Consider the following 13,263-nt stretch of genomic DNA (forward strand, 5'->3'; position numbering starts at 1 on the left):
CACACAGGCATCTCGATCTGTCTGCATAGATTATCGCAGCATTAGCACCGTGATTTGACAAGTGGAGGGAAATGTGTTATGGGGCGACGTCACATAGGCGACATGTAGTCTTTCTCGTTATGTCTCGTAACTGCTAGCCAAAGAATCATACAATATACTGTCAAACTCGTAACATGAAAAATTATATAAAAAATCAACAGACAACATATGTTCACAGTCATGGCACAATTCAAACGGGACCAGAAAATAATTATTTTCTCCCATTCACTTGCATTGACTTTTCAACCTAGAGGTCCAGTGGGGTTTTACGGATGGGCGGGACTTACTGGACTCTCGCCCTATATTGATACGCGACTATGTGAAAAAAAACTAAACATCTTAAAGGGACTTTTACCGGACTCGCTTTTAAAAAGCAGACGCCGAATGAATGAGAGCGGGCGTGGCTTAATGCGCACGTGATGACAACACGAATCGAAAATAACAAGACGATATGCTATACTAACGTTAGCTCTTTTGCACCAGACAAATTCAGCATTAACCATGCTGCATATGATCTTCTTTACCAATATATCATTTAAAAGTGTAAGTCTCAATCGATGAAAGAGAATGATGACGTTTTATTTCGCGCCTCGTCCATCGTGACTTATTTGCAAAGTCAGCTGATCAAAACCATAGGAACTGCAGTTACAACTGTTATGAGTTGACCTTCACACTAGACTCGTTCTCTGCAGTGAAGAAGCCGGCGCTGGAGAGGACAATATGCAGAGGTGGATAAACGGAAATACAAATTTTTAGCCGTCTGGGAATTGACTGTATCGCGTTAATCATGTCGGACTCCAGAGAATCCTCTTTACCCGCCGTCAGTCGTCTGAGTTACTCAGTGGGGCATTTTCTCAACGACTTGTGTGCCTCGATGTGGTTTACATACCTGCTGGTGTTTTATCACTCAGTGCTGGGATTTCAGAACACATATGCGGGCGTGTTGTTGTTAGTGGGGCAGATAGCGGATGGAGTCTGTACTCCACTAATCGGTTATGAGTCTGACAGGACACCCGGCTGTGGATCGTATGGGAAAAGAAAAACATGGCATTTAGTCGGTAAGTCCCCATGAAATCTATTTTTTTTATTTTATGGAATATTGCACTATTTATTGTAAATAAATTATCCGTACAGATAATTATTATCTTTTGTGCCCTCGTAATCTTTGATCAAAATAACTTTCCGTCTCTCTTGCAATTACATCTGTTCTCTGATGACGTGTTTACTGGCATTTACTCACGTGAGATCAGAGCAATAGCAACAACCATCCACAAGTCCCGCCCTACATTTATTGAACAATTAATCACATCTTCTATTTCATGGTGTTAAAGAAAAAAATCATTCAAATGTTGTACTGTTATCACCATTGTTGTTCCAGAGCTGTATGACTTTTAAAAACAGATGTCATTGCATATTTTGTAAATGATGACACAGTTATTTGTGGTGAACTGTCTCTTTAAGGTTTATTCCATGCATATTATAAGATGTTATACATTCTCATCTACTTTCTTTTACCCCACCTAGGGACCATCAGCGTCCTCCTATCATTCCCCTTTATATTTAACCAGTGCCTGGGCTGTGATCCGAACACTCCACAGTGGGTCAGTCTCACCTACTTTACCCCCTTCATCGTCATCTTCCAGTTTGGATGGGCGGCCACCCAGATTTCCCATCTCTCCCTCATTCCCGAGTTGGTGTCTTGCGAGCATGAGAAAGTGGAGCTCACTGCGTACAGGTAAACTCATGCAGCTCTGTGCTAATGATCAAACATTCTTGTGTTGCTTGTTTGGAGGACTTTGCCTGTACTTACCGGTATGATGTCTTAACTTTTTATTGTATTTTGCTTGTTTCCCTCAGGTATGCCTTTACGGTGATAGCCAACATCACAGTGTATGCAGTGGCCTGGTTGATGTTTCATTTTCAGACTCAGGATGGAGATGATCCTACCATTACAGAAAACCTTGGCCCTGTTGACATTCCCGTTTTCAGAGTGAGTGCTGAACTTTTATTGTGCTGAGGTGAACTCTCGCTCATTTAATCCTGAATTACAAGACACCTACATTTAAAGACCCTATAAAGTCCAAATTTTTGTGAACATCTATTTGCTAGTGTATTCCTAAAAGTAGATGAAACTTTTGTAGGTATAGGTATTTTGATTGGTATGTGCACAATAAGACCAAGAATCAAGACCAAAACCAGAAAAGAGACTCAATTTATATGTAATATGCACAAAAATAATGCCTTGCCTTTGCTAGCACCATGGAAATTCCAGGAAATTTCATTAAAAGTTAGATGACCCAAAACAGTTCCCTTAGATGTTTCTCTAGATGAGTAGTAAAATGTTGTTAAATTAATGTTATCAATGGTTTATGGTTTTCAGCTGATTTTTATGGACCAGTCTTTTCAGCCTTTGCTTCTGTTGACATTCACCTAGCAGGTTACAAAATGTAGGCCTGGACAAAACAGCTCTGACAAGCTTAATGCAGAAATATCTTTTCACACACAGAATCTAAGTCTTGTAGTGGTGTGCATTGGGGCTCTGTTCTCCGTGCTGTTTCACCTGGGCACGCGGGAGAAGGGCGCACGTCCCCGTCAGGAGGAGGATGGCTCTAGTCCTGGTGAGCGCCAGTCACTTCTTCACAACGCCACTGCGGCCCCTCCCACTAATCCACTGCAGTGGCAGCATTGGCTGAGACAGCCGTCATTCTACCAGGTTAGTAGCCAGTACCCATGTTACTCTTCACTGGCATGGCATTTAATTCTCAGCTTTTGTGAATAATCTGAATAGCGGGTTGAAACACAATGTTATCACTTCATCACAGTGGTGTGAAATCTTCAGGAAACAGTATTTAGCAACTGTCTGTTATAACTGACTTTAACATCTTCTCTAAACCCTGCTCTATTTAGGTGGCTGTGCTTTACATGTCCACCAGACTGATAGTGAACCTGTCACAAACATATATTTCCATGTATCTCACCTACACACTACTGCTGCCAAAGGTACGACAATTATAGTAATACTTCACTTTACACCCAGATTAGCATCAGCAACAAAAGCATTGAAGAAAATAGACAGTAATCTCTGTTTGACCCTCTGTCTTGCAGAAGTACATAGCCACCATTCCACTGGTCATGTTCCTGAGTGGCTTTGCTTCCTCATTTATCATGAAACCTCTCAGCAAGCTAATAGGCAAATGTGTGAGTATGAGTTTGCATTTCTGTCTTTTGATTGAAATTTAAGCCATAATAACTCTTCCTATTGTTGGAAGTGATTAGCAATACCAGTCAGTAGTGCTGTGTCATATACTGTATGTGTGATCATATTTATGAGTTGAGCACACATGAATGCCACCATAAAGTTGTAATTGCCAGTGAGGAAACGTTTCATTTTTATTTGAGCCCAGACTTTGAGTTGGAGGTGTGCCAATTTAAATACACAGATAGAGCGTCATATACACACCTGATGTGCATCCTTGGCTGTTTTATTTTATTATTTTGCATCAGTGCTAGAAAACTTCCTGTCTTGGGCATCCCGAGGTAGAAACAGAAAAGCAAATTGAAAATAATTAGCATAGCAGCGGTTCATAACATTTCAAGCAGTAGATAGTCATGTCGTTCGATCTGATATACAGACCCTTTCCAAAAAATTTGAATATCATGGAAAAGTTTATTTATTTCCATAATTCCATTCAAAACGTTAAACTTCCATAGATTATAGATTCAGGGCCCACAACTTAAACGATTTCAAGTATTTAGTTGTTTATTTGTACATAATTTGGGCTTCCAGCTCATAAAACCCACGAAAACAGGATTTAAAAAAATTTGAATATTACATGAAATCACACAGTTATTATTACACATTGATACCATGGTCATTGAACCAGGTTTTGGTTATTTTGGCAGTGTGGGCAGGTGCAAATCCTGCTGGAAAATGAAGGAAGCATGAAGTGCTCTGAAAATGTCCTGGTAGACGGCTGCGTTGACTGTGGATTTAATAAAGCACAGTGGACCAAAGTCCTCTTTTCTGATGAGAGCAAATTTTGCATCTCATTTGGAAACCAAGGTCCCAGAGTCTGGAGGAAGAATGGAGAGGCACACAATCCAAGATGCTTGAAGTCCAGTGTGAAGTTTCCACAGTTTGTGTTGGTTTGGGGAGCCATGTCATCGGCTGGTGTTGGTCCACTGTGCTGTCCACTCAACGCAGCCGTCTACCAGGACATTTTCAGAGCACTTCATGCTTCCTTCAGCAGACAAGCTTTATGGAGATGCTGACTTCATTTTCCAGCAGGATTTGCACCTGCCCACACTGCCAAATGAACCAAAACCTGGTTCAGTGACCATGGTATCACTGTGTAATTACTGTGTGATTTCATGTAATATTCTAATTTTTTGAAATCCTGTTTTCATGGGTTTTACGAGCTGGAAGCCCAAATTATGTACAAATAAACAACTAAATACTTGAAATCGTTTAAGTTGTGGGCCCTGAATCTATAATCTATGGAAGTTTAACGTTTTGAATGGAATTATGGAAATAAAAAAACTTTTCCATGATATTCAAATTTTTTGGAAAGGGTCTGTAGTCTGATATACATCTGGAGTGCAAGGATATGAGATGCATTATGTTTCGCTAAACTAAAGAGATGTCTTTAATCTAGATTTAAACTGGGAGAGTGAGTCTGAGCCCCGAACATTATCAGACAGGCTATACCAGAGTTTAGTATGCTTCCCTTCTATTCTTAATAAACTGCTGTTGTAGCATTTCGAAATGAAAACACTACAGATTAATTCCAGTAGCCCTGATATTTATGAAGAGTTGAGTGAAATTTGAAGAGTATGTATGACTTTTAAAAACATGGCTTAATGTCTATAGATAAGTAACATAGATAATTATAATTAAAAGTTTTCAGTGCTGAATATCTTTAATAGATCCTGCTCTTATAATGTATTAACATGACTCTCCTAGTCATTCATTATTTACTTAAAAAAAAAAATGTTTACTCACAATTTTTACCTGATGAAATATTTTTAAGCTTGACATATATACAATGACTATGGAATTATAAATGTTTTTAATTTATACGACTTTTCCAGGTCAGGAAATGACACTTTTAAAATGAAGCTACCACATATATCCAGGTTTTTCAAGACAATTTGAACCCTGATTCTTCAAAGAAAAAAATATATAGAAGGGTTGAATCAAAATAAGAAATCTTGGTTTAGTGGTTTTTGTGTAGATTATTTAATGCTTGTTTTGTCTTATTATAAGTCATATCAATTCATCTTGAGGCCCCCAGTTGAGAACCTCGCTCTAGACTGTTCTCGCCCATCCAAATTTCAAAGGATAATCTGAAAATTAATAAAAGGAAAAACAATGCACTAGACAATTTCATGTACAGTATTGGAAGTCGATACAATATGATTTATACTAAAGTTTCCTTGTTTCTTATTGATAGATGACCTATTTTTTGGGACTGTTGCTGATTCTGGCGTTCTCCTATTGGGTGCTGCTGGACACACACATGGGAGAAAAGGTGTATGGGGCAGCGGTCCTGCTAGGGGTGGGGTCTGGCACCATCCTGGTGATGTCTCTTGCCATGACGGCTGAACTCATAGGAGATCAGACAGTAAGTGTTGATATCAATCAGTCTTGAGGAACTGAAAACGTACAGCAACCACTTCAAGCTGTTGTTTTATTTAGTGTATATTAAGCGCTAACAATTTTAACAGTAACAAAACTGAACCAGTAAGAAAAGCAGATGTTTGCAGAAGTGAAAAAGGCATGTGCTTCAAAGGGACTAGTTTCAGAAGTGTTAAAATAGTCGCAGGAAACTAACATTTTTTGTTCCTCCTGACAGCAAAGCGGGGCTTTTGTTTATGGAGCTATGAGCTTCACAGACAAGGTGGCTAATGGTCTGGGAGTCATGATCATTCAGGCGCTACACCCCTGCCGGTAAGTGTGTACTTGAATGCATCGATGCATACTAGAATGTAAAGTGAGTAAGAAAGACTGTTTCAATGGCTTAATTCGATTTTTAGAGTAACTATTTTTAATTGAAAGTGTTTATGTGTATGATTTCTCTCATTCAGCACAATGGTATGCTGTCCGGCCTGCGTGTGGTATTACCACTACATCATGGTCATCGTCACTGGTGGAGTGGCCGTTTTAGCAGCACTGAGCCTCTCCGCGATCCTTATCTGGCCTATAAAGATTGTGCGCTGTAAGAAACTCGATTAAACTGTAATTTATGTCTGTCTCACTTGTTTCATGCATACACTTCCTCTTTTTAATAGTGTCAATAACATCTTCACCTCATGACTTGACACATTGTTTTGTATTTCAGTATCTAAGCGAGATCATGAGAACAGTTCAATAAACAGCAAAGACTTTAAGGGTGAGGGCCACATGTCAGCATCTGAAATAACTATTAGGAATCTGAGCTAAATGACTTTCTCCTCAAAATACAATCAGAAACCACAATCATCCCCCTTTAAATTAAAGGGGTCATATCATGTGGTCTGTTTTCCTTGATCTTTTGAGATAAAGGATTGTAAGAAATGTCAATTCATATAAATCGGATTTATTCCCAACAGTTTTTCTCTGATAACCAAGTGCTTTGAGGCATATAAGTGTTAAGTATATAAGTGGATTTTAAATAATAAAAAATGTGAAATGACCCCTTTAAAAGTGATTTATTTTTTATTTTTTTGGAGATAATAAAAGGTTGATTCCATACTTATACACTACCGTTCAAAGGTTTGGGGTCTGTAATCATTTTTAAGAATTTTGCTGTCTGTAATGCTCACTGTTTTCTATTGTAATGTATATTAAAATGTAATTTTTTCCTGTGATGGCAAAGCTGAATTTTAATGACATGTAATATCTAATGTTTGTATTGGTTTTGTAGATCTGCCTGAGGTGACTGGTCTTATGGGGAGTGATAGAGAGGACTCCGAGAGCTCTGAACAGCCTTCAGTCGACTGAACGCGCAGCAGACGCAGAAATTCTTCAGCTCTGATGCAGAGAGTTCTGGTTTACACTTACAATGGTGAAGGTTAGAGTTAAAATCAGGTTTTGGTTCAGAATAATGTTTCACACTGACAATATTTGCTAATTAAGTCAATAGAGCGGTCACATCTTGATACATTTCTACAATACAGGTTCACTACAAGTTAATATCGCTCATCTTTTTTATCATGTTTTTTTATTTCTTGGTTCTCACTTAACCCAGCAGTCCTTGTAGACTGACACTTTATAAAGGGACTAACTTTTTATTATGCACATTATATCATGTTTATTATTTCAGAATTGTTTTTATTTATGATTATAAATTTAGTTCAGTTATTTAAATCAAACCTATGACAATAAGGGAATTTATTTATGTACCTGCCATGAAGGCCAATGCAAGACGGCGCACATTTTATGATGGATGCATCATTCCAGATAACACTTAAAATGAATCCATCTATCTTTTCCATAAGGGAATTCATGAAAAAGGGAAGAATTGGTCTTTTAAATCAGGTATATAAAGCCATGTGTTGTCATTTCAAGGCACATGTTCTGACGTGAGATATGTGGGGTTTTGCTGTTAGGGACCAGAGAGCCAATGATGTGCATTTTCCCCAATAACCATTCTTGTATATTTTTATATATATATATGTATAATTATGGTTTTCATATGTAAGACAATTGTGTCTGACATGTGTTCTGTTCATATGATTTACTGAACAGAATAAATGTTCTTTGTGAACGGACATATCTGTATCATTGTAACCTGTCTTTGAAAGTAGTTACTCATTAGCAGGAATGCAGTGTCAGTGTGAGTAGATGTAACATCTGGTCAGCTGATTTTGCGTGACGCTTGGGACTTTAAACACTCAAAATAACTCATAAAAGCTGTCGCTCAGATGTAGCTGAAATGAATTAAATGTATTCTATTATAATGGAAAGGAATCAGCAAAACCAGGATGTTTATAAAAAGACAATATTTGTATTTTATTATCTTAAACGTCTTGTTTAAATTGACTTTTAAATAAAAGTGTTTATTTCTTAATTATACAGTGTCAGTGATTAATAGGACGCACAAAAACAAGTAATAAAGACTGCATATTGCAGATCTGTTAAGAAATTAATATACTTTGATTCTATACGGATGCATTAAATAGTTTAGACATTTAACTAATGTTACAAAAACGTTTTATTTAACGTTCTATTCATTAAAGAATTCTGAAAATTATAGTTTATAATTATATAGTAATAAAATTAATTTATAGTAATAAAATATATTAAAATAGAAAACAGTTCTTTTAAATTGTAACAATATTTTACATCATTGCTGTTTTTACTGTTGTAGGAGCCAAATGTAATGATTGTTCAACCACTAGATGGCAGTGTGCACCAGGGGTGTAGGTGTGGTCACCTGTTAATAATATCAAGCCAAGGTCAACTGAAAGCATAGCTGCACAGCCAGCCACTGATGAAGCACTAACACACAGTGAGCATTATGAATATGAGCTGAAAGAACTAATGCCTGCTAACTGGGAGGAGTTTAATGTTGGGGATAGGTGAATGCTACTGTCAGATCAAATGTGGTGAGATTCATGTATATTAGCATTAATAAGACTATGTAGTACTTTGTACTTTAGAGAAAAAGGTAACTAGTCCTCAAGTGCAACTTCAATGATGACAACGTGAAAGATATTCTGACGCGCCCATGCATTTTATACTGCCCGCGAGCCTGTCCGTATTTGCATACTTCGCGACAATTGGCCAGCTGTTCCAAGCTGGCATTAGTCCATAAGATTTCAACAAAAAGTGGAGAAGGGAGGAGTTCCCGCAGCGTAGCTACGCAATGTCTCATTCCCGCCTCTCAGGGAACCGAGGTTAGTAACCGGAGTATGGCAAGCCATTTTAGCTTAAATTGTACCCAGCGTTACTCGTAATTGCATTTTTACTAGTAAGAATTAAATTAGAGAGCTCTACAATTCAATATTACTAGTCATATGTCTCCATTGACTTCCATTCATTTTTAATTATGGAGCTCTACAATTTAATTACTAGTAAGAATGCAATTACAGAGCTCTCTAATTTATCCGAATTAAAGATATGTATAATTGCAGAGCTCTGTAATTGAATTAAAGAGCTCTGCAATTGCATTCTTACTAGTAACAACTGAATTAGAGAGCTCTCTTTGGAATTGTTACTAGTAATAATTGGATTAGAGAGCTCTCTATTTAAATTGTTAGTAAGAATTGAATTAAAGAGCTCTGCAATTGCATTCTTAGTAGTAACAATTGAAATAGAGAGCTCTCTAATTGTAATTGCTACTAGTAACAATTCAGTTGTAGAGCTCCGTAATTAAAAATGAATGGAAGTCAATGGAGACATATGACTAGTAAAAATTCATTTGTAGAGCTCTCTAATTGTAATTTTTACTAGTAATAATTGAATAAGAGAGCTCTATAATTGTAATTGCTACTAGTAAGAATTGAATTGTAGAGCTCTCTAATTGAATTCTTACTAGTAAAAATGCAATTACGACGAGTAACGCTGGGTACAAGCTATTTAAGCTAAAACGGCTTGCCATACTGAAGACGTTTTGCTTAAAAATATGATAATCATACAAGCGTCTTTTGCTAGTGTGTTGTGCTTCAGCACATTTGCTGATGTCATTTCTCTTTATAAAACAGTGTGGGCAATGTGTATGGTTGCAAAAATTAGCAGGATATGAGATTTTTCATTATCCAAAGTTCATTTGCTTTTTAATGTGAAAAGCATTTCAGTTACACCTCTGATCTATTCATCTCCTGTCATGTACAACACAACTCGCAAATGCCCACGGGAAAATCCCACCGAAACATTTATTAATAACATCTTTGTTTTGAAGCCTATAGGAAATATATCAAAACCATACGTTCAGCTGTATCATATTAAGGAGCAATTATCACTAATTGGAACAGCATTTATAGAAATCACTGTGAATTATCCATTGTGTTATTGTGCAATAGATTGTTTCAGTGACACTGCGCAGCCGTGACTTTTCTCTTGGAGTTTTAAACAATAACTGTTGTGTTGAAGTTACGTGTCAGTGCAGATGCAGCCTATTTTTTTCTGCATTTTGTTTTTGTACACATAAGATTATGGGCCGTCTCACACAGAACGCGTTTTTGCTGTTAAAAAAACAGCGTTTTTAAAAGTTGAACTTATTTTAACTTGAGAACGCATGCGCAACGTCTAGAGCGTGTTTACATTGAAAAACAGTGGCATGGAAAAACGCGTTGTGTGAATGGTGACACTGGTCCCTATGAGTTCTATCAGAGAAACCTTAATAAGTATAGTGTTCCTGTTTCATTATATGTGCAGCAGAACTGCTATTAAAAGCCCTAGTAACAGTAGAACATACAAAATACATTAGTTTGTGCCTCCCGCAGCTCTTAACTCCTGCTGTTTAATTCAGACCAGAATCATGGCGTAATCTGCTACTCATTAGGCACAAATCTGTTTGCAATGAAGACCAAATCTAAAGGAAAGCCATTCTTTTCACTTATTTGCATATAGCCTATTGCCTTGCAGGTCAACCAGTGTATTTCTAATATGCTTTGTGAAATAATACTAGACTTCTCCCTGAAGATCGGGAACACTCTCTAAAGTAAACTACTAATGATGCCATTAATCACTGCTTTCTTCCTTTCACCCTGTCTTTTTAGGCTAAATATAGAGGTTTTATTCTTGCCTTATTCAGCCAAGTTTACTGAACATTTAACTTATTATGTTGGAAGCTGAGGCAACATTGTGATTTGAGACGAGTTTATAAATACGTTTTACTTATACTCAGTTGTGTCACGTCAAGTGTAGATTTTCTCCGGTATTTATTATTCTTTTGCACTTATGCCTGTGACAGGGATGGTTGAACTTTCTCTTAATGGCCATTTGGTGGTGCCAGAACTGCTTGTTTATTAAAGCTGGCATATCCTGATTTCAACCTTGTGTAGAAATGACAGATCTCTGTCCAAAATGGGTAGATAAAGTAGGAGAACACGATAAAAAATGTTAATCAATGAATGCATTGTCCAGGTGCACTGCAAATATGAGTGAGTTCAGGTAAATTGGGCCGTGTTTTAAATTCAAAAAAAGTTTTTCATTTCTTTAAATAAACGCTGAGAAGAAAAAAACTGTCAATGCAATATTTATCTTTTTCATGTGGTTTACCTTAATGTACTAAAATGAGTTAAATGGAAATGAAATAAAGAAAACTATAGACATTTAAACAACTAATAAATGACAAACACTTTTTTTTTTAAATGGACAAATAAAAACTAATTCAAAAATATTAGTGAAAACTTTAGTAGCATCTCAATGATTCTAAATAACACCATGCATCTAAAGTCTAAAAAGATGTTTTGATATTGAGTTGGCTGGATCATAAGGTATATATTCTCAATATTTTAAATATAGGCTCACACACCTTGGTTAATAGTGTTTTCTTGATCATGTGTTATCGGAATTTAAGCACTTAACCTTCGGCATATTCTCACAGCTGACAAGAACGGGCTTGTTTTTCCCTCTCCTGTTAAAACACGACATTTTAAAACCTTTTAGTCAGATGGCAAGCAATGCTCTGTTGGATAAGAGAAGGGTAAAATCCAGGAGGTGAAACCACAGAGAGATAATAATGCTGGTGTGGTTTTTATTTGGGGGAATCCCAGAGGCCACAATCACATCCATATTGGCAGCAATCAAACATCTAGCAGGTCCTAAACATTTACTGCACATACTCATTAAAGATGATTAAAAACATCATGGAGAATGGATCAGACAGGTTTATATGGTAAGGGACATTTAAAGACTCCACAGCCTAATTGAAAACAACAACAGGAAATAGAACCTGTTGTTGCTGTAAAAAAAAAAAAAACATCTGTTAAAGAACAAAAACGTAACCAATCCAACGGTTAGAATGAAATCGAAATGAATAAAGTAGACCCGATAAATAAAAAAGAAAGGATTTTACAACAAAAGGCCCAAATTAATTAAACTAATCAGCCTAAAACAGATGGAAACTTTGCAGAGTTTATTTTCCCTGTTCTGTTTGGGTTTTTTATTTTGACAAAATGTTACAATTTCTTCCGATCAAACATTTGGTGCATAAAACCTTTATTGATTTATTACTTGTTTGTCTTTTCAGAAACTAAGTAACAGTCACTAGAATGTTTCAAGTTCAAATAAATAGAATGTTTCAAAGTTTAAATAATTGGAATGTTTCATTGTTTAAAGTTTAAATAAACAGAATTTTTCAGTTTCAGCACTGCAAATACAGAAGAACTCAATTTTGACTTCACATTTAGATGTGTTGGTTGACCCCATGTAATGAGTTGAAAAAGAGGTGAGTGATAAAACTTCATCAGCAATACATGTAACAGTTGTCATCTTCATTTATTGTTCTCCGGTGTATCAATCAGTTCACTCAGTGTTTTATTACTATTTTAAAAAATGGTTATATTAATTTATTTCACCATATTACATCATCTGGCACTTTAAAAAATGTGTCTGTTTATCATCCATCAAGCTAATTTGTCCAAGGCTATAAATGTTTGTTTTTACATCCAGAGACAATCAGTGTGGATGAAGTACCGATCCAGAAGGAACACCATAGACTTTCAGGGTCAGTTTCCAAAAGTCACTGTGCAAGTGTCACAGTGTGTAAAAACAGCACTGGTTTGGGCTGAAAGGCAACTACAACTTAACTGAGGTTCACCATAATTCAAGAAACCATATATCTGTGTCAGAAATCGCATACTTCCCTAATCCCATATAGTATGCAAAAACAGTATGTGACAAAAGTCAGAATTAACACTATGAAATAGTAGGCAAAAAGTCTCCGGATGACCTACTTCTTCCAGCGAGATTCTGAAGTGTGCATAAGATGGACACTTTAACTATCCCATGAGGCCACGGGAGAGAATTTGCCAATGGCAGTGAATTGGTAGGTCACATGATAATGAAAACATGGTGAATGTAGAATGTCCAGATTACATTCGTACTACACACCTTTATACTATATAGAACATACTTTTTTTTTTTTTGCTGCTGCTGTGAAGTAATTTTTCTAAATAAGTTCCTCAAGAGAGTATGCGATTTCGGATGCAGAAATCTGAATTGCTATAGGCTCCCTTCCATGTTATGATTAAAACAGATGTCCTCATCAACATGTAAGAGAACTATGACTATGG

The 13,263-nt window shown here is 36.6% G+C and overlaps 1 protein-coding gene across 2 annotated transcripts; it reads left to right on the top strand.

Annotated features, from left to right (window-relative positions):
• Nucleotides 1-429: 429 nt before the first annotated feature.
• mfsd12a (major facilitator superfamily domain containing 12a) lies at nucleotides 430-8,090 on the top strand. 2 transcript variants are annotated; one of them, XM_084411337.1, is made up of 11 exons: nucleotides 430-1,097; nucleotides 1,564-1,774; nucleotides 1,897-2,029; nucleotides 2,546-2,752; nucleotides 2,947-3,039; nucleotides 3,145-3,237; nucleotides 5,493-5,663; nucleotides 5,895-5,989; nucleotides 6,127-6,257; nucleotides 6,381-6,431; nucleotides 6,945-8,090. In XM_084411337.1, exons 1-11 carry the CDS (start codon nucleotides 827-829, stop codon nucleotides 7,019-7,021), a joined length of 1,533 nt encoding a protein of 510 aa, XP_084267463.1. In that variant the 5' UTR covers nucleotides 430-826; the 3' UTR covers nucleotides 7,022-8,090. The 2 variants fall into 2 exon arrangements, with proteins under 2 accessions (XP_084267463.1, XP_084267464.1); XM_084411338.1 differs by lacking the exon at nucleotides 6,381-6,431.
• Nucleotides 8,091-13,263: the final 5,173 nt, after the last annotated feature.

The sequence above is a fragment of the Rutilus rutilus genome (genome assembly GCF_951802725.1).
Source record: "Rutilus rutilus genome assembly, chromosome: 6".
Classification (NCBI taxonomy): domain Eukaryota; kingdom Metazoa; phylum Chordata; class Actinopteri; order Cypriniformes; family Leuciscidae; genus Rutilus; species Rutilus rutilus.